A 21,975-nucleotide genomic window follows, 5' to 3' on the forward strand; every position below is an offset into this window, starting at 1 on the left:
CAAAAATGTGATAAAAATGTTATACAAAATTGACAAAAAAAGACAAAACATTTACGAAAAAATGGACGAAAAAATGACAAAAAGGTGACAAAAAATGGACGGAAAAAATGGACGAAAAAATGACAATGTGACAAAAAATCACCAAAAAAATATGACAAAAAAGTGACAAAAAATTTACGAAAAAATTTACGAAAAAATGTACGAACAAATTTACGAAAAAATGAACGAAAAAAGTGACAAAAAAGTGACAAAAAAATGACAAAAAAAGATAAAAAAGTTACAAAAATGAGTTAAATACCCCCCCAAAAAATGATGGAAAAAAAAATCTGATGACGTGAGGAAAAAGATCCTCTCGGTTCAGGCGGGAGTTAAGGGTTTAAAACACATTAATGCAAAATTCTATTCACTATTCAGAAAGTTATGGACATTGTGTCAACCTGTTGTTGGGTACCGCTCACGTTTCTTATTTGATGTCACTGAAAAGGCTCTTCCTGCAGCTCGCTCCTGTGCCACATCCAGTGTTTCTCGATCACGCCCCCTGGGAAACCCCTGAGATCTCACTCAGACGACACATCTCTGAAAAAGCATGCGGTTTGGCCGGTCAGGCAAGTTACGGCGGTGATTCCCCCACACGTCGAGCTTGCTTCATTGTTTCGCTCCCCTTGAATCCACTATTTGTGAATGTTTTTTCAGAAACTTGAGCAAGATTTCCAACAGGAGACACGAAAAGTCCACTACAAATTTGAGCAAGATGAAGCACACAATTTGCATAAAAATACAAAATAATCCTGAAACATTTTGTACAATTTTCGGACTGCGTCTCCACCTGTGACTTCTGTACAAATTACGGTTTAGATTCAATCCAAAGATGACGATAATATTGCTCTGTACACTTCATTTTGACCGCCGTGAATCCCTGATCGAACATTAAAACAAAAAAAAAGCTTTAGCCAAAGTCACTTTCCTCAACCTGAGACGGTCGGCTCTGTCCGCAACCCCTGTGAGGGAAAAACGAATTCCTATTGCAAAACGCTTAAACATCCTTCATAATATATCAGTATAGTAATGCTTATTCCCGTATAATAATCTCCAGCTACATCAGATATAGAAAAAAAGCAGGAAGCCCTTAATATATGAAGTTATTGGATACATTAAAAAAACAAAAATTCTATAAAAAGGCATAAAACACAAAAACATTTCCTCCAAAGTTAATCAGGCCACTCACAGACGGGGCTGGGCAAAGGTTGGGTGGGTTTTTACAGTCAATTCTAATTCCATTTTTAATGCCCAAATACTTTTTCTTTAAACACCATAATGGCATAATACTCAGAAAGTAGGAAATTACAGGTATTGTCATTTTTATTAGTTAGTTTTCATGTTAAAATGCGCTCGTCCGTATATATCAGTGTTTCCCCTGGGTTTACTGGCGTTTGAATTTCTATGATACACAATTAATTAAGTTTAAGTAACTGTAAAGCATTTTGATGATGTAGGAAACAATACTAAGTTTGAGAAAGTTTGAGGATGTTATATACTGTGACAAAATGTGACAAAAATTTAACAAAAATGTGACAAAAATTCAACAAAAATGTGACAAAAATTCAACAAAAATCATCAAAAATGTGACAAAAATTAAACAAAAATTAAACAAAAATGTGACAAAAATGTGACAAAAATTTAACAAAAAAATGACAAAAATTAAACAAAAATTCAACAAAAATGTGACAAAAATTAAAAAAAAAAAATTACAAAAATGTGACAAAAATGTGACAAAAATTTAACAAAAAAATGACAAAAATTAAACAAAAATTAAACAAAAATGTGACAAAAATTCAATAAAAAATGTGACAAAAATTCAACAAAAATGTGACAAAAATTTAACAAAAATGTGACAAAAATTCAACCAAAATGTGACAAAAATTTAACAAAAAAATGACAAAAATTCAACAAAAATTCAACAAAAATGTGACAAAAATGTGACAAAAAAATGACAAAAATTCAACAAAAATGTGACAAAAACTCAACAAAAATAAGGTGAAAAAATAATAACAAAAAAAGGTGACACAACACAGCAACAACGCGAGGAACTAGATCAGTTTTGTGGGTCTTAGCTTTCAAATGAGGTGTTACACAGGCCTATAATATTATAGCCAAAGAGGACAGAATGCATTTGGTTCAGGCGGGTGGTAAGAGGTTAAGTGCGCTCCGTTTTGCCCAGCCCTGAGTGGATTAAAAAATCTCATTACATTTTATTTTTGTACACGTGGCATCTGTCAGCTCCTCTCTCATGTCTCTCCCCCTTCCTCCCTCCTGTGGTGCTCGGGTGTGGGATAAGGCGCCCTGTACCCGCTGCTGCCCGCTCCGGCGCCCTCTCCTCGCCCCCCCCCCCGCTCGGCTTTGGACGGCGGGCCCCAGATGAAGTTGCGCGCGGGCCGGTAGTGTTTCCTGGCGAAGCGGAGCAGCCGCCTCCTGGTCTGGGGGAGGCGGATGGTGTAGACGTAGTACTCCAGGGCGCTGTGCTGCATGTTGGGCAGGGTGCCGCGGACCAGGGCCTCGTCCAGGAACAGGCGGACCAGCGGGGCCTTGAACGCCTCGTAGCCCAGTTCGCCCAGAGACTTCAGGATCCGCGTGATGCGCAGGTAGTTGTGCTGAGACCTGCAGGGCAAGAAGAATCGAGACATTTGACATTGACATTCAATTGAGTAGGGGCCAGTGTGACGTCTCATTTGAAAGCTAAGACCTACAAAACTGAACAAAAATAAATAAATTGGGGGGAAATTTGGGAGAAAAAAAACATTTATTTGAGCTGAAAAAAACAAGTGACTTCCTACTCAAATGTAAAAGCTTCTTGAAGAAAATAGCGACAAAAATGACGATGAAAACGCACAAAAATGGGAAGAAAAAGTGACAAAAATGGGAAGAAAAAGTGACAAAAATGGGAAGAAAAAGTGACAAAAATATGAAGAAAAGTGACAAAAATGTGACTAAAATGTGATTAGAATGTGAAAAAAATTTATGAAAAAGTGACAAAAATGTGAAGAAAAAGTGACAAAAAATATGAAGAAAAAGTGACTAAAATGTGACTAAAATGTGAAAAAATGTTGATGAAAAAGTGACAAAAATGTGGAGAAAAAGTGACAAAAAATGTGATGACAAAGTGTCAAAAATGTGACTAAAATGTGACTAAAATGTGAAAAAAATGTGAAGAAAAAGTGACAAAAATGGGAAGAAAAAGTGACAAAAAAGTGATGAAAAAGTGACAAAAATGTGAAGAAAAAGTGTCAAAAATGTGACATAAGTGTGATGACAAAGTGACGAAAATGTGAGAAAACCGGCACAAAAGCGCAGCAGAGAAGTGACAAAGAAAGTGACCAAAAAGCAAGGAAAAAGATCTGTTTAAATGGAGTTTTCTCCGTCTTAGCTTTTCAAATGAGGCTTTACACTGGCCTGTAGGCTGTAAGCTCTAGTTGAGAAGCTTTTAGATTTGGGTAAAGCTGAACTAGAGCAATAGCACTTGGTTAAGCTGGGGGTTAAGAGGTTAAAACTACCTGGACCGACGGCATCAAACACAATGTGGAAAAGAAACCAAAGCAGCAAATCCTGAAAGCGTGAGAAGCGTTTCTTCACCAAAGCGTTCGTGTTATTGAAAGCCTCTTTCTCTCTCTCAGCAGGAACACGAGGAGCAGATGGCACAGTCGGCCATTTTGTGCCTTTTATGTTGATTTAATTGAGTTTTAGGCTCAGATAGTCATTAGAGCCGTGTTTGTTACTGAGGAAACACAATTCCATTTACCAAGCAATCACCCGACACTTCACACAGAACACTCTCAACTCGGTGTGACCTTTCGGGCCACGTCTCTGAGGTTGTGGAAGTATTTGATGAGATTTCATTGGCTCCACAGAGCGAGTGCACATGTGTTCTCTTCTTTCTAAAACAGAACCCTAAAAGCTACGGACTGTGTCGAAGCAAATAACAATGCACTCATTTGGCTTCTGTTGCTGCGCTGCTGCTGTGCTTCTAAACAAGATCAGGCTTTGTAACGTTTTCCATCTATTTTAACATGGACGTTTTCGGATTTGAGATTCAAAAAAACTAACAAAAAACGGTTAAAGTTAATGGAAAACCCACAAAAATAACAGGTCATCTAACAATTTAAAGAAAAAAACAAAAACAAAACAGTGTTTAAACTCTTAGTCCCCGCCTGAACCGAGCACATTTTCTTCAGTTTGACTTTACCCAAATCTAAAAGCTTCTTGAAAAAAGTGTCAAAAACATGACAAAGATATGATAAAAAACCAAAATGTGAGAAAAAAAAGCAACAAAAATGAGATAAAGAACGTGAAAAAAGAGACGACAATGCGGCAACAACGAAAGGAAATCATTTCTGTTGGCCTTAGCTTTCAAATGAGGCATTGCACTGGCCAAGAGGCTGTAAACTCCAGTTGAGAAGATTTTAGATTTCTCGGGACAGGCTATTTTATAAATAAATATAAACAACTCACAAAGTGATCTGATCATTACAACTTGTGCATAACAAATATATCAGTTAAAGAGACTAGATGCAAGTTGGCCATTTTATTCTCACTACTGCCACCTCAGGTCTTACGTGTAACTGCAGCTTCTATATTAAGCTTGTTCATGACGGCACTTCGGACCCGAACTAACAACTTTTTGAGTGACAGTTTGAGAGGCAGTTGCCATTAGGACATTAGGACAATACTGGAACATGTAGGGGATGAAAATACATAATTTAACATTTTTAAACTCTGTATAGTCCCTTTAATCTTCAACAACATTTCACAAGCTACAACACTTTCCACTCCAGCAATGGCTGATTCAACTTTTTAGGCTGCTACTTCATTGTTTATGACCCAGCCTTGATAAGTTGCTGTTAGCATCAGCATGCGCCCGCTAGCTTTAGCATGAAGAAGCTTAACTCAGCTTCAAAGTGATATGCATGTCCATATTTACTCAGGTTTAGTTGGTGAAAGTTGTGTTTTTAAAGTGGTGACAGCCAAAACTAGTATTGGTTGAGTATCGGATATTTGTAGCCGATGCCCGATATCGCATTTTTTTCAGTATCGGCTCCGATATCAGTATTGGATTGGTGCATCCAAACTTTTTTGTTTGGAATTCACTGATTTTTTAAAGAGGGGGTATTATGCTTTTTTCAATCACATAGCACCAGTCTATCACACTACAATATTGACCAAACCTTCTGTTGGTCTGTAAATGCAGTAAATTAGAATAACTGCCTTGCATAAAATTGCTCTCTCAAAATGGCTGTAGTGAATGTCTTGAAATAGGCCTCTGTCTCTTTAAGAACCTCTGAGCCTTTCCGACACGCCCCCTCCACACGCTGTCTGTGGCATCAGTGGGGAGGGGGTTCTGCTGAGGAGCAGTGGTTGGTTACTCGGCTGGGGACGAAAGCTCGGAGGCGTCTCCAGGAGGTGGGGGCGTTCCTAGGAGGACTCAGGCAAACCTATCCCTAAAATGGCCGCCATCAGAGTTTTTACAGATTACTCAAAAATACGTGAATGTGCCAAGGCAACACTTCAGGCACGTTTTTAATGAGGGAATGACATAATAACATGATTTGCGAGAGTGTTTTGGCACTGACTCGTTGAGATGCTGGAATCGCTGCTCCCAGTTCGCAGCTCGGGCCACGTTCCCGTTTTTATCCAGAAGTTTGACTCCGTAGAAGTCCAGCATCAGGGAGTAGGCCGCCACGAACCTGCGCTTGGCTTCACGAGTGCTTTGGAATTCCTGAAGAAAAAAACAAACGCAACTTCAGTTTGGGAAAAGAACTACAGGCGTCTCCAAACTTGTTTATCAGTGGAAAAAAGGTCAGTTAACCTCTTAACTCCCACCTGAACCGAGAGGATCTTTTTCCTCACGTCATCAGATTTTTTCCCATCATTTTTTTGTTGTGTTCAACTCATTTTTGTAACTTTTTTGTCATTTTTTGGTCAATTTTTTGTATTTTTTTGGTCAAATTTTTATCACATTTTTGTAATTTTTTAATCACATTTTTGTAAATTTTTTTGTCACATTTTTGTCATTTTTTCGTCCATTTTTTATTAATTTTTTGTTATTTTTTGTCACATTTTTGTCATTTTTTGTTATTTTTTTTGGTCAAATTTTTATAACATTTTTGTCTTTTTTTTGTCACATTTTTTGTCATTATTTTGTCATTTTTTTGTCACATTTTTGTCATTATTTGGTCAAATTTTTATAACATTTTTGTCACATTTTTGTGATTTTTTCTTCCATTTTTTGTCAATTTCTTGTGACATTTTTGCCCCTTTTTCATCCATTTTTCGTCACTTTTTTGTCAATGTTTTCTCACTTTTTTGTCACATTTCCATCATTGTTTTCGTGTCAGTTTTGTTGCTATTTTCACAGCTTTTCTCCAGACGCTTTTGGACTGGGGTAAAGCCAAGCTGGTGATAATGTGCTCGGTTCAGGCGGGAGTTTAAATACAGTACATACTAAGGAGTGGAAAACTAAGTGTGTGGAAAAACCTTAAATAAAGCATAGGATGTGACGTTTAACGGCTGCATACATGACTGAGATATAAATAAAAGAGAAGAAGTGCTAAAAGGGGCCTGAAAGATTCATGTTCTGTGAAGGTGATGGAGAAACTGAAGAGGATCCTCATGTTCAAAGACTGCATTTACTCAAAAAAGTACATTATCAACAAAATATCTGCTACATTTGAGCAGATATTTGAAACAATGCAAGTCTACGATGGGCCCCTTTGTCCCATTCTTTGCATTTTACTGCAGTTTAAACAAAAGGGGATATGAAACTCAGACCCAGAGTGAAGCAGGCCGCTCCCCGTAAAGTCAGACCCGAGACTAGCGTGAAATAAACTTCTAGCTCGTGCAGTGTGGGTGGGATAATAAACAATAATGCGTTAATCGCGACACATTTTTCGATTATCGTGCTAAATCCATCCGTCAGCAGCGTTTAAGATTTCAGTCCCTTCTTTGATTACCCACTGTGTCGAGCTGCTCATGAGCTGCGTGTTTTGCATCGATGGCAACAGTATAGTCCAAAATGTTACACAGTGCGCCTTTAACTCTGAGCTGGCGTTTATTCCACACATTAAGAATATCACATCACAGCAGTGTTCGTTTTGGCGAGTAAAAAAAAAAATGAAGAAAAAATAATCACGCTTGAGACTTAGACTTACTCATACTATATAATATAATATAGATGATTGGTGTAGTTTAAGCCAAATTATACCACGGTCTGGGTGAATACTGGATTCTGATTGGCTGGTGCATTATTTTGGTATAACCGCACACGTAGTCCGGTAGTTAAATCACTGGGATATCACTCCGCTGTGAGCATCGCCATAGCAACGCATGACACAGCTGAATCAGATAAACACGTAATTAGTGACTGACAGGAACGTATGAGATGGATTTTGTTTAATTTCAACGTTTTTGGCCAAAACAAAACGTTTGATAAATGTTTGTAGAGGAGAGTGAGCAGCTAGGTTAGCGACTGTTAATAACATATGAGCTTTCCATTTCTATTGAAAACGGTTAAGGCAATATTCATGATTTTCAGGCGTACATAAAATGATCCTGCATTTAAACATCTTTGTCTGGATTAGTAAAGTCAAACATAAAAGTTTCAGTTCGTGGGGCTGAGGTGTAAGCGGACTCCACCGCAGCTGTTTCCATAAACAGGTGAGCTGGTTGAGCTAGCTAGCTAGCTTCAGGTTAAACAGCGTAAAAGTGAAATAACTCCTGCCCACGAGTGCCGCATATCGGTGTTTACTTCCACGGAAAAGTGTTTCCGGGTTAGTCCTGTTGTGTTGTGATTCTGTGCTGATGTTGTGTCGTTGAGCCTGACTGAGATCCTCGTAATAGCTGCGGAGAATGACTCGCTCTGAGACCAGCCTTCAGTGACCGGCTAATAACCCACACAAAATAGTCCCGTAGTCTGGCATATTTAGTGACTTTAGTAAATGAAACAAATACTTATTATAAATGTTACGTTTGTGGGACCCTGGTATAAGCGGATTAAACAACGAGGAGCCGTGTATTAGACGGTTATAATGCACGACGCGGAGTAACACCACTCCGCTCCGTGTCGTGCATTATAACCGTCTAATGCACGGCTCCTCGTTGTTTAATCCTTACTTAATATATAAAATAAAGAAATAAAGCAAAATAAAAAACAAAGTAAAAATCCTGAAATCATCTGGAGTTTAATATAAAACTAATCTAAATGAATAGGGTGCTAAACTTAAACCTTGACAAAATAATAATAATCTCTGTGCAGATTTAACGTGCCCGTGTTTTGTTGTATAAAACAAAAAATAGTGGGAATGTGTATATATACTGTATGTATGTGTGTAGAAACGTGTGTAATATCTGCTTATACGTGAGGTTGCAAAATTCACACTGCTGACATGAATTAAGAATTTTATTGTCTTATTATCATTTTATTTATTTATTTATTTTAATTTCACACTATTGATTTAACTATTTATTTGTTTTGCCGATGTTTTCTCCGTCTTTGTTTCTGTTTGTTTCTGTTTTGCTATTAAAGGAATAGGCCACCGTTTTTACATACTGAGATATGTTCTTACCTCACTTTAGTCGAGTTAATATATCCCCGTCTGGTCTTCGTCCGTGCGCTCTGTCACGCAAACGGAGCACATACGCAGCCTCTCCCACATGTCACATAGCTCCAAAAAAGCTCACGATAGAAGCTACCAAGCTCTTCCACGTGTTCCCTATTTAAATAAAGTTATGTGAAGTGTTTTCATGCGAAGTATATTTACACAGAAATGTAACGTGTCGATTTTATAAACAGTTATTATACGGCTCTTCACAACGTAAGTAGAAGCTCCGTTGATTTGAATGGGATTTCCCAACGTTCTACCGGTCATTATTTTCTGATAAAGGACCTCTGAGAAAAATAATGACCGCTGCCAATGGCAACGGAGTTCGTGCTTTCATATCACTCCGCGCGTACGTAGTAGCGACACTATCTGTCCCCGTCACTGCGAGAGAAGTCGGGGAATCGCTCGTGAAGTTAGCGTGAGTCTGACTTTCAACTTGCCCAGAGATTCACCACCATTTCTCCAACTGCGCCTTCAACTAAGTAGCTAGGCTAGCTACTAGCCTTGCTGCTTCTAGCCTAGCAAAACGTTGCCTAGCACCACTTTTAGGAACTATTTGTCGCGGAAGTCATTAAATAAACCTTTCGACCTTCATAAAAGCGTACGAAGTTTATGTTGTATGTTCAGTTGGCAAATGGCCGTATAATAAGCGGCGAAACAAGACCGGTTCGCCCTGTCGGTGCTTATTTTCCCGATAATGACCAGCGTTCTATACATTATCCCTTACATAAAAAGGGGGACTATATTGTGAGGCGTAATGATACGAGGAGCACAACGTCCGCGCAGTAACTCCTAAAGACTTCCCCCGCTCACTTCCGTCAATAACCTTTAGGAGTTACTGCGCGGACGTTTTACTCCTCGTATCATTACGCCTCACAATATAGTCCCCCTTTTTATCTATCGTGGGCTTTTTTGGAGCTATGTGACATGTGGGAGAGGCTGCGTATGTGCTCCGTTTGCCTGGCAGAGCGCACGGACAAAGACCAGACGGGAATATATTAACTCGGCTAAAGTGAGGTAAGAGCATATCTCAGTATGTAAAAACGGTGGCCTATTCCTTTAAGAAGAAAATGAAAATTAACAATCAAAAAAATAAATAAAAAAGAATATCACAAAGATTTTACCATCTAAAGAACATAGCCAGAGTCCGCCCCATTCTCTCTCGGGCCAACACGGAGATGCTCATGCTTTTATAACCCTGGTCTTCCCAAAAAGAAGATCTCAGGTTTACAACTTTTACAAACTTCAGCAGCTCGTGTCCTGACGACGACCAGGAGGCGGGACCACATTACACCAGAATCGCTGCATTGGCTCCCTGTGTGTTTCAGGATCGATTTTAAAGCTCTTTTAACGGTTTTTAAATGTCTTAATGGTCTTGGTCCTTCTTATCTCTCAGAACTGCTTTTACCTCACGAACCTTCACGGCCCCTTCGCTCCTCCTCAGGGGTCTCCTAGTTATTCCTAAAGTCAGCAAGAAGACTATATATTACGGCCCTCGCCTCTGGAACCACCTGAGGAGGAGCTTGGGGCTGCAGAGAACGAAAATGTTTTTAAGAGCAGCTCAAGAGCCACCTTTTTAAAAGCGCCTTATAAATAAATATAAATAAAGTTTATGTCTCACTCAAAATGACACTTACAGCAGGCCATGAAGAAGAATATGGCCATCATTTCTGCAGTTTCAGTGATTTTTTTAAACCATATCGTGATAATATCGCAATTATTTTGGCCAAGATAATCGTGACCCCAATTTCAATATCGTCCCATCCCTATCGCGCAGTGAAGAGGATTTCAGCCATAATATTATAATATTTATTTACTGAAGCGTAAGGACGTGTGCATCGCCACTTCATGTTCCTCAGGGAAATCTGGCAGGTTTTGACGAGGATTAGGAGGATTTTGCCGAAGACTCGCATTTGAACAAACCAGCAAAAACCAGAGGGGAAGACAAACCAACTCTGCCAACTTTTTTTCTTCTTTAGATCAGTTCTGTAGGTGGGACATCATATACGCAAATTTGATCATGTTATGTTGGAACTGAGGAGATTCTTACTTTGATCTCGTCCTGAGTGAGTTCATGTGCGTAGAAGTTCAGCCCTTGTTCTCTCAGAGGAAACAGCCTGAAAGGGAGAGGGACGACCAGGGCTGAAACAGGGCTAAGACAGGACTGAACTAGGCCTTTACCTGGCGTAAAACAAACTCTAAACTTAAAGCAGGGTTTGTGCCTCTCACCACTGGATGTAGGTGTGATTGTGCTCCAGTTTGTCGTAGTCTCCTCTCCACTTTGTCAGGATCTCCTCGATGTAGATCCCTAAAACATGAAATAGACGCTTTAATAAAAGTTTTATTTTGATCACTGATCTTTTACTGATTTTGGTCTTTTCAGTGTAATTCCAGAACACTACAATATATGTTCTGTAAAGATCTTTGAACTACTCTGAGAAAGGATCTACACATAAGTTGTTGGGCCTTATTCATCATGAACATCTTAAAACTTCTTAAAAAAAAATGTACTTAAGAAGGCAGTGTCAGAAAACTGTGCCAGATTAGACACACATCCCCAAGTAGGGAAAATCATTCAGAGTTTTTTACAATACCAATAATCGGAAAGAACGAAGTCGGAGCTTTAAAACAAGTCCTCCCAAAACTTCCTAGGCCTCAGGGGAACAGAGAAACATCGTGATGAAAATGGGTGACTACAAGTTTGACTTAGTTACACTCGATGAATATGGACAGGCTGCTGCTCATTTTGAAGCCAAGAACCTGGAGAATTCAATCGCTGAGTTGGCTTTAACATCCGCAATTGTATTTTTGATCCCGGCGCAAAATGCCGTGGCGTGCAGTATGCAACAGTATGCTAATGCTAACAGCAACATGCTAATGCTAACAGCAACACGATGTCCAGACTTTACGGTATTTCTTACTAAAACTGTCTCTCCAATTGAGTTGCATCGACCCCTGACTTTCTAGACTGTGGCGAACGCAACCTGTTGTTATTCCTTATGAAAAATACCATGATATATATATATTTTTTAAAAGCAGTACTAAGTAACTCATGCCCCTAGAGGCCATAAGCGCCACTGCAGGTGTCACATCATGTTTTTTTTTTACTTATTAATTGTCCGTGAGAGTAAATACTACACTGACAGAAAAGACAAAGGGAGAGAGGTATATTGTACATCCAATTACACAATGGAGATATTTTTTTCACTCAAACGTAGCTGTAAATACTGTTTAAGTGGTGCTAGCCCGCAGTTAGCTTTGCCCGTTAGCCTCTTCTTCTTCGTGATTCCTTTAGAGTGTATTGGTGAGTCTGACCCGGTGCAGGGAAGTTACAAGCATGGTTTACCATTAACACTTGAATTACCCCCAAAGGGACTACGAAAAGGATTTATTAACCACTTGACTCCCGCCTGAACCGAGAGGATCTTTTTCCTCACGTCATCAGATTTCTTTTACAACTTTTTTTTGTTGGGTATTCAACTCATTTTTGTCACTTTTTCGTCAATTTTTTATCAATTTTTTGTCACATTTTTTTAAATCAAATTTTTGTCATTTTTTGTTACATTTTTGTAATTTTTTTGTCAAATTTTTTATCACATTTTTGTCCTTTTTTTGTCACATTTTGGTAATTTTTTCGTCCATTTTCTGTCAATTTCTTGTGACATTTTTGCCACTTTTTCATCAATTTTTCGTCACTTTTTTGTCAACGTTTTTTGTCACATTTGTCACATTTCCATCATTGTTTTTGTCTCAGTTTTGTTGCTATTTTCACAGCTTTTTCCCAGAAGCTTTTGGATTGGGGTAAAGCCAAACTGGAGAAAATGTGCTCGGTTCAGGTGGGAGTTAAGGGGTTAAGGTAAAGTTACTTAGTGTTGCTTTAAGATAAATGTGTTCATCTTTATGTATTTTTCACAGGCCAACTCAAACCATGTGAAAAGCCACATTTGGAAAACGTCTTAATCGGAGACAGTTTGTTATCAATATTTTACAAATATTATAAATAAATGAAAGAGTTGAAGTGTGTCTGATGAGACGAGCCATTTCACCAGGACAGTTAAAACTAAATACTTAGCTAAAGGTTTGACCTACTTTTACACTGGTTTCACATTTTTTTTGTTGCCGTTTATTTCACTTTTTGGGCATGAGCAGAAGTTGGCGTAAAACTGTGGTTTTTAAACTCACCGTCTGGGCCCAGTGGGATCTTGTTCATGTAAAAGCGAAGGTTGCGATACTCGTTTGGAATCCGACCCTTAGTGTAGTTCTGTGAAAGATAAAAAAGGTTGACATTTTAAAGCCACACTGCGGAACATTCCAGGCTTTATGCTTCATCGGCACATGGACAGAAATCAGAAGTGCCTTTAGCTGTTTAAGCCTGTTCCTATAAATGCATTTTGTCAGTTTAAAATGACCTTCCCCATACAAATGAATAGGGAAGCCAGTACTTAGAGGGGCTAGATGCAAGTTAGCCATTTTATGCTCACTACTGCCACCTCAGGTCGTACGTGTAACTGCAGGCTCTATATTAAGCTCGTGCATGACGGCACTTCGGACCCCAAGTAACAGCTTTTTGAGTGACAGTGCAGGATTTTAGAGGCAGTTGTGGTGAACAGGTCTGAGCTCATTCTACACAATAGGACATGGCTGGAACATGTAGGGGGAGGAAAATACATAATTTTAACATTTAACCTCTTAACTCCCGCCTGAACGGATCCCATTTTCTCCAGTTTGGCTTTACCCTAATCAAAAAGCTTCTTGGGGAAAAAACACCAAAACAGCCACAAAAAATGAGAAGAAAACAAGGATGTAAACGCAACAAAAATGTGACAAAAATTCAACAAAAATGTGACAAAAATTCAATAAAATGTGACAAAAATTCAACAAAAATGTGACAAAACTTCAACAAAATGTGACAAAAATTCAACAAAAATGTGACAAAAATTCAACAAAATGTGACAAAAATTTAATAAAAATGTGACAAAAATTCAATAAAAATGTGACAAAAATTTAATAAAAATGTGACAAAAATTTAATAAAAATGTGACAAAAATTCAATAAAAATGTGACAAAAATTCAATAAAAATTTGACAAAAAATCAACAAAAATGTGACAAAAAATCAATAAAAATGTGACAAAAATTCTATAAAAATGTGACAAAAATTCAACAAAAATAAGGTGAAAAAATAATAACAAAAAAAGGTGACACAACACAGCAACAAGGTGAGGAAAAAGATCAGTTTTGTGGGTCTTAGCTTTCAAATGAGGTGTTACACAGGTCTATATAATGGCCAAAGAGGACAGAATGCATTTGGTTTAGGCGGGTGGTAAGAGGTTAAACTCCGTACAGTCCCTTTAAGTATGGTATTTTCATCATATCTGTGATTTCTCCATCATTGACATGTTATAAGACGTTTAGTGCCCCACGAAAAGCAAAAACTTAACTATGATGTAGCATTCAGCTCAGAGTGGGGGTGGGCGATATTGACAAAAATTAATATCTCAATATTTTTACATAGTAGCAGTGGTAGAAATGTAGCTGCCGCAGAAACGTCGTGATTTGTGAAAGGAAATATAAATACAGTCAAACAAACTGCTGCAGTGTTAAACTCGCTATGGTTACAGTGTGCGTTTTTATTTTGTTTTACACTTTTTTTTTATGAAATAGGCGATATTACAATTTTGCCTGTCCACCTTATTCCGCCCCGCCCACTTTTGCCACTTTTTGCGTTGTCTCGGCACCTTGTTGTCCAGACACTTCCGGTCGAGCGCGAAGCCCGTTCATTTTAACGGAGAACGAGGGAAAATATTCTCCACTCGAATCTGATGTTTAGTCGATTGATTTGTGTAAAATGGCTAATGTTCATTTGCACCGACATGTCGACACTGCAGCGTTTCTCTGTGCGGCCTGAAAACGGCTTTGTTTTCGTGTAGTGACTGATTTTATGTGGACGTCTCCAGCCCCATGTTAACACATAGGAGAAAAGGGGCGGGCACAATTCATGGCGGCGCCCACGCGAGCCTCCGGAATAAGGTGAATTGTCCAAACAATTTAGACATTATCATATTAACGATATATCACCCACCCCGAGCTCGGAGGACACTTTCAGAAGCTAATTTGTATCTAGAGTAAAATCTCAAAAGATCTGCAGATTCATCAATGATTTCTAAGCAGGTTTAACCCCTTAACTCCCACCTGAACCGAGCACATTTTCTCCAGTTTGGCTTTACCCCAATCCAAAAGCTTCAAACAATGATGGAAATGTGACAAAAAAGTGAGAAAACATTGACAAAAAAGTGAGGAAAAATTGATGAAAAAGTGGCAAAAATGTCACAAGAAATTGACAAAAATGGACGAAAAAATGACAAAAAATTGACAAAAAAAATGACAAAAAAATGACAAAAATGTGACAAAAAATGTCAACAATTTGATAAAAAATGGACGAAAAAATTACAAAAATGTGACAAAAATGAGTTGAATACCCAAAAAAATGATGTGAGGAAAAAGATCCTCTCGGTTCAGGTGGGAGTTAAGAGGTTAAATGTGGTCGATGGGTTGAGAACAGCTGAAAACATCTGGATCGTTCATAATTTAAGCTGTTTGATGGCCAATGCTAACGGCTGTAGGAAAACTACATTGAGCATATACTTTTTTCATGTCATTTTTAAAAGAAATATCTTAATTTTTATACTTTCATCTCAACATCAAGTATGTGTAAATGCCCTGCTGCTGCTCGATGCTCCAGTACTGACCTTCGGGAACAGACAAGTATCTGTATCTATCTATCTGACCGATCGGACGTTAGTATTGCAGTCTTCAGCCCTGTCTGCAGAGGGACTCCCATCAGCCCTGGGTCTATCTATGGGCTGTCGGTCCATGGGAGTGTATAAGCTACGCAGCGGCGGAGTGATCTGCTAGAAAATAGTCCCTCAAAATGCGATCATTCATGTGATGCAAGGTCAGTTATATTCCAAAAATTATTCTATGGACACAGACATTTATATGGTTAGTCAGGCTAGCTGATACCATAGGAATGCGCTAGCCTTGCACTAGCCTAGCGCCACGTAACTCTTCAAACACAAGAACTGCATGAATTACAAAAAAAAAATATCACCAGGTACCAGCAACACTCTGGATAACTAGGAAATGAGGCCCTATGTCAAAAATCCTGAAATATCCCTTTAAGTTGAGACCATGACACCATGTATGGTCTATGAGAAAAACAATACAGCTACTTAATTACAAAATCCAATAGAAAGTCTATGGGAAACTGACCAAATACTTTTTTTCCCCCGCTGTAATTGATTAACCGACCTCTAATACTAATAGAATAAAGGTATACGCAATGAGAAAGAACTTTAAAAATGAGCAAAACATAAAATAAATCAACTTACAACCAAAGTTTATACAAAAACCTCTTAGCCCGTACTGTAGAAAGGTTTTGCCCACACTTCTTTATTATAACATTGACCTTAGTCAGGCTAGCTGATACCATAGAAATGTGCTAGCCTTGCACTAGCCTAGCGCCACGTAACTCTTCAAATATAAGAAGCGCATGAAATACAAAAAAAAATATCTCCAGAAATCAGCAACACTCTGGAAAAGTAGGAAATGAGGCCCTATGTCAAAAATCCTGAACTATCCCTTTAAGTAAATACTCTCAGTTAAGACGGGAGATAAAAGGTTAATGTTGGTGCAGCACAATTGATCGATCAATTGATTAAAAATCCTCACAAAACAGTAAAAAAGAGCAGGCTGTCCTTTGTGGTAAAATGCTCTAATCTAAAGTTCAAAAAACACGAGTAGCTCACAGTTATGAGTAGTTTTAGCCAAAAACACTGGTGACTGGTAACTGGGTAAGTGGACTGTCCTGTGCGGTCGTACCGGGTAGCTGTGTCTGTATTTGTAGAGGTCTCGTGCGGCGTAGAAGCTCCTCTTCATCTTTGGGACTGACTCCGGAGAATCGCTCAGCTGAAAAACACACATGAAAAAAACATGTGGGTACAAGAAACGAGATTAGATTGAGCTGTAGGTTGATAGGGTTAATTAATATCTGTTTTGCTGCTGATTGGTTCAGACAAAATGAGGATGCTTTTAACCTCTTAACTCCCGCCTGAACCGAGAGGATCTTTTTCGGATCAGATTTTTTTTCCATCATTTTTTTGTTGGGTATTCAACTCATTTTTGGAACTTTTTTGTCATTTTTTGGTCATATTTTTATCATATTTTTGTCATATTTTGTCACATTTTTGTCTTTTTTTTTGTCACATTTTGTCAAATTTTTGTAATTTTTTTCTCACATTTTTGTCAATTTTTTGTCAAATTTTTATCACATTTTTGTCAAATTTTGTCACATTTTTGTCTTTTTTTTTGTCACATTTTGTCAAACTTTTGTAATTTTTTTGTCACATTTTTGTCATTTTTTTGTCCATTTTTTGTTGTTTTTTGGTCAATTTTTGGTCAATTTCTTGTGACATTTTTGTGACATTTTTGCCACTTTATCATCAATTTTTCGTCACTTTTTTGTCAATGTTTTTCTCACTTTTTTGTCACATTTCCAACATTGTTTTCTCAGTTTTGTTGCTATTTTCACAGCTTTTTTCCAGATGCTTTTGGACTGGGGTAAAGCTCAATGTCTGTCTGATTTATAGTTAATACGACCTTTGAAAACTCAACTTGTGCTTTCTTATTCAATTAATTCAAAAGTGCATCGTCCCAGTTCTTTCCGAGCCATATGTTCAAAAAGACTTAACCTCTTAACTCCAGCCTGAACCGAGAGCATTTTCTCCAGTTCAGCTTTACCCAAATCCTGTAGGCCAGTGTAACGCCTCATTTGAAAGACCTACAAAACTAAATTGATCTTTTTCCTCACATCATCAGATTTTTTTCATCACTTTTTTGTCAAATTTTCGTGACTTTTTTGACACTTTTTCGTCAAATTATTCTTATCACTTTTGTGTCCATTTTTGTCACTTCTTCGTCCATTTTTCCCCTCAATTTTTCGTCACATTTTTCTCATTTTTTTGTACATTTTCTGTAAATTTCAATTGTTTCTCACTTTTTTTTTGCTTTTGGACTGGGGTAAAGCCAAACTGGAGAAAATGTGCTCGGTTCAGGTGGGAGTTAAGGGGTTAAATACAAAATTAGGACTAAAACAAGGCAAAAAAATTGAACTAAATCAGGAAAACCATGACTTAAAGCTATTCACCTGGAATGTACTTTTGTGGGACAAAGCTAGCTCGCCATTTTGGTGGCGCATTTAGCGATGCAATGTGACTCAACCAATCTGGTCCGGCAAAATGGAGTCGCTGTGGGCGCCTTTAACTTGTTTAACTTAAAGGGACTATTCCAGCAATGTCCTACGGTGTAGAATGAGCCCAGACCTGTTCACCACAACTGCCGCTAAAATCCAGCACTGTCACTCAAAAAGGTGTTAATTCGGGTCCGAAGTGCCGTCATGCACGAGCTTGATATAGAAGCTGCAGTGACGTGTAAGACCTGAGGTGGCAGTAGTGAGTATAAAATGACCAACTTGCATCTAACCCCTTTAACCTCTTACCACCCGCCTAAACCAAATGCATTCTGTCCTCTTTGGCTGTTATATAGGCCTGTGTAACACCTCATTTGAAAGCTAAGACCCACAAAACTGATCTTTTTCCTCGCATTGTTGCTGTGTTGTGTCACCTTTTTATGTTTTTTTTTCTTTCTTTTTTTTCATTTTTGTCATTTTTTGTTGAATTTGTGTCACTTTTTTGTTGAATTTTTGTCACGTTTTTGTTGAATTTTTGTCACGTTTTTGTTGAATTTTTGTCACATTTTTGTTGAATTTTTGTCATTTTTTTGTTGAATTTTTGTCACTTTTTTGTTGAATTTTTGTCACATTTTTGTTGAATTTTTGTCATTTTTTTGTTGAATTTTTGTCACTTTTTTGTTGAATTTTTGTCATTTTTTTGTTGAATTTTTGTCATTTTTTTGTTGAATTTTTGTCACGTTTTAGTTGAATTTTTGTCACATTTTTGTTGAATTTTTGTCATTTTTTTGTTGAATTTTTGTCACTTTTTTGTTGAGTTTTTTGTCACTTTTTGTTGAATTTTTGTCACTTTTTGGTTGAGTTTTTTGTCACTTTTTGTTGGATTTTTGTCATTTTTTTGTTGAATTTTTGTTGAATTTTTGTCACATTTTTGTTGAATTTTTGTCACATTTTTGTTGAATTTTTGTCACATTTTTGTTGAATTTTTGTCATTTTTTTGTTGAATTTTTGTTGAATTTTTGTTGAATTTTTGTTGAATTTTTGTCACATTTTTGTCACATTTTTGTCACATTTTTGTTGAATTTTTGTCATTTTTTTGTTTAATTTTTGTCACATTTTTGTAGAATTTTTGTCACATTTTTGTCGAATTTTTGTCACATTTTTGTTGAATTTTTGTCACATTTTTGTCATTTTTTTGTTGAATTTTTGTCACATTTTTTTGTCGAATTTTTGTCGAATTTTTGTTGAATTTTTGTCATTTTTTTGTTGAATTTTTGTCACTGTTTTGTTGAATTTTTGTCATTTTTTTGTTGAATTTTTGTCACATTTTTGTTGCGTTTACATCCTTGTTTTCTTCTCATTTTTTGTGGCTATTTTGGCGTTTTTTTCCCATGAAGCTTTTTGATTAGGGTAAAGCCAAACTGGAGAAAATGGGATCCGTTCAGGTGGGAGTTAAGAGGTTAATAAATCCTTCCCGTAGTCCCTGTGGGGGTAATACAAGTGTTAATGGGATGATTGGAGGGTCTTTCATCTCCCCCTGCTGTCACTGGCCAGAAAACCACAATTGCAACTTTCCTGCCTCCAGGTCGGAGTCACCAATACACACTAATGGAATCACGAAGAAGAAGCTAACAGGCCAACGGGTAAAGCTAACAGTGGGCTAGCACCAGTTAAAGAGAATTTACAGCCAAGTTTGAGTGGAAAAAAATATCTCCCTTGTGAAATTGAATGTACAATATCCCTCTCTCCCATATTTATTCTCACGGACACTTAAAAAGTGATTTTGCGATATTTCACGTGGCTTCTTCCGCGATAACGATAACTCTCTGAAACGTTAGCTCTGTAGCGTCTTCCCGCTGCGCTCGTGTTTGGTACGAGGTCTATTTAACAGGATCTGTTCCGCTCCGGCGTCAGACCATTACTACATCTGTGCAGTTCAAATGCTTCATGAACCTAATCCCCTCAGATCCGCACAAATGGGATCAGCTAAAAGAAATTATTTATTCAAACATTTTTGGGGGCAGATTTAACGACGCAAATTGTATTGTGAGTGACGTCAAAAAGGCTCAGAGGAAATATGAGCTTTAGAAGAGAGGCCTGGAGTGAACAAGACCCTATGGGACATTTGCTGGTCTCCAGGGGACATAATATTACAAAACAAATAATGATTGCGGCCTTTGAGGTTTGCTAAATGCAACAAATTGAAGACCATTTGCAATTATGATTCAGTTGCGAATTCAAGCTGATTTAGGAAATCCTGTCAAATGACTGAACAGCTCAAGTCAGGGATACATTTAATTCAATTGCGATGAGTAGAAAAAAAACCTTTGAATTTGTTTATTAGGGCTGGAACGATACACTGATCCGATACATACAGTGAGTAATTGTGAGACGTATGACATTTATTATTATTTATTACAACATAATGTAATAAAGTGCCGAGTGCAAGATAAAAATGTCTCCAAACACACCAGCACATAAACAGTATTGCAAAATGCAAATAACTTAATTTAAACAAAGATAAACTAAGCTTCTTATTTTATAAAATACTTCAAGACAAAAAGATTTGAGGAAAAGCATCTGCACATTGTAACTGAAGGCACAACCTTAATACATTAACTAGGATTATTTTTGTTCATCTTTTTAACTTAAAAGTATTGAAAGTATTAATGCTATGATAAAGTATCAATACTTGGTATTGGGGCAAAACCATATTGTAGACAGACTTGAAAACCATTCTGTCCTCTTTGGCCATTATATCGGTCTGTGTAACACCTCATTTGAAAGCTAAGACCCACAAAACTGATCTTTTTCCTCGCGTTGTTGCAGTTTTGTGTCACCTTTTGTATGTTTTTTTTTTGGTCACATTTTTGTTGAGTTTTTGTCACATTTTTGTTGAGTTTTTGTCACATTTTTGTTGAATTTTTGTACATTTTTTGTTGAATTTTTGTAATTTTTTTGTTGAATTTTTGCCACTTTTTTGTTGAATTTTTGTCACATTTTTGTTGAATTTTTGTCACTTTTTTGTTGAGTTTTTGTCATTTTTTCGTTGATTTTTTGTCATTTTGTTGTTGATTTTTTGTCATTTTTTGTTGAATTTTTGTCATTTTTTTGTTGAATTTTTTTGTTAACCTCTTAACTCCCACCTTAACGGATCCCATTTTCTCCAGTTTGGCTTTGCCCTAATCAAAAAGCTTCTTGGGCAAAAAAAGCACCAAAACAGCCACAAAAAATGAGAAGAAAACAAGGATGTAAACGCAACAAAAAAGTGACAAAAACTCAACAAATAAATGACAAAAATTCAACAAAAATGTGACAAAAATTCAACAAAAATGTGACAAAAATTCAACAAAAATGTCACCAAAAAAAAAACATTAAAAAGGTGACACAACACAGCAACAACGCGAGGTAAAAAGATCAGTTTTGTGGGTCTTAGCTTTCAAATGAGGCGTTACACAGGCCTATATACTAGCCAAAGAGGACAGAATGCATCAGAGTGGTAAGAGGTTAAGGCGGGGGTTAAGAGGTTAAATGCCCCTCGGAAAGACCAGAGGCATGATGCGGTGGGAGGACTATAGCAATAATAATGTAATAAGATGGCTATATATGTAATGTAACAAGATGGCTATATATATATTTTCTTCCTTTTGACCAAAATATTATCAGGCAATTTTACAAACATGCCACATCTCGGAATGGTTTTGCACCAGTCAAGGATTGAAGGCATTTCCGCGTGGGTCCAATAATAACCCAACAAAGTCCGGCCGCTCACACCGTGCCCCTCGCGCTTACCTCTCCTCGCGCTCGCTCGCTCTCCACGGCCGGACTCGCGCTCTCGGACACGCCGCTGTCCTCCCCCTCGCTCTCGGAGTCAGAGCCCCAGGTCGAGTCGCACTCCTCCACGGTGCAGGGCTCCCTCAGCCGCCATCCGCCCACCAGGTTCCCCATCGCCGCCGCCGCCGCCGCCGCCGCCGCCGCCGCCTCTGCCGTCCGCCGCCGCCAGCACCTGCCACGGGCCCCGCTCCGCTCGCTTCTTCTCCTCGGTCCCTCTGCCGCTCTTTGTCCGCTCTCCGGTCGCTTCT

At 38.0% G+C, this 21,975-nt stretch overlaps 1 protein-coding gene across 1 annotated transcript; it reads right to left on the reverse strand.

Annotated features, from left to right (window-relative positions):
- Positions 1–2,206: 2,206 nt before the first annotated feature.
- On the reverse strand, positions 2,207–21,906 carry ogfrl1 (opioid growth factor receptor-like 1). The gene is made up of 7 exons (XM_079567142.1): positions 21,686–21,906; positions 16,528–16,614; positions 12,831–12,909; positions 10,878–10,956; positions 10,699–10,765; positions 5,622–5,767; positions 2,207–2,655 (listed from the first exon to the last, which is right to left on the reverse strand). The coding sequence occupies exons 1-7, from the start codon at positions 21,839–21,841 to the stop codon at positions 2,286–2,288; spliced, it is 984 nt and encodes a 327-aa protein (XP_079423268.1). The 5' UTR covers positions 21,842–21,906; the 3' UTR covers positions 2,207–2,285.
- Positions 21,907–21,975: the final 69 nt, after the last annotated feature.

Source organism: Gobius niger (genome assembly GCF_951799975.1).
Source record: "Gobius niger genome assembly, chromosome: 12".
Classification (NCBI taxonomy): Eukaryota; Metazoa; Chordata; class Actinopteri; order Gobiiformes; family Gobiidae; genus Gobius; species Gobius niger.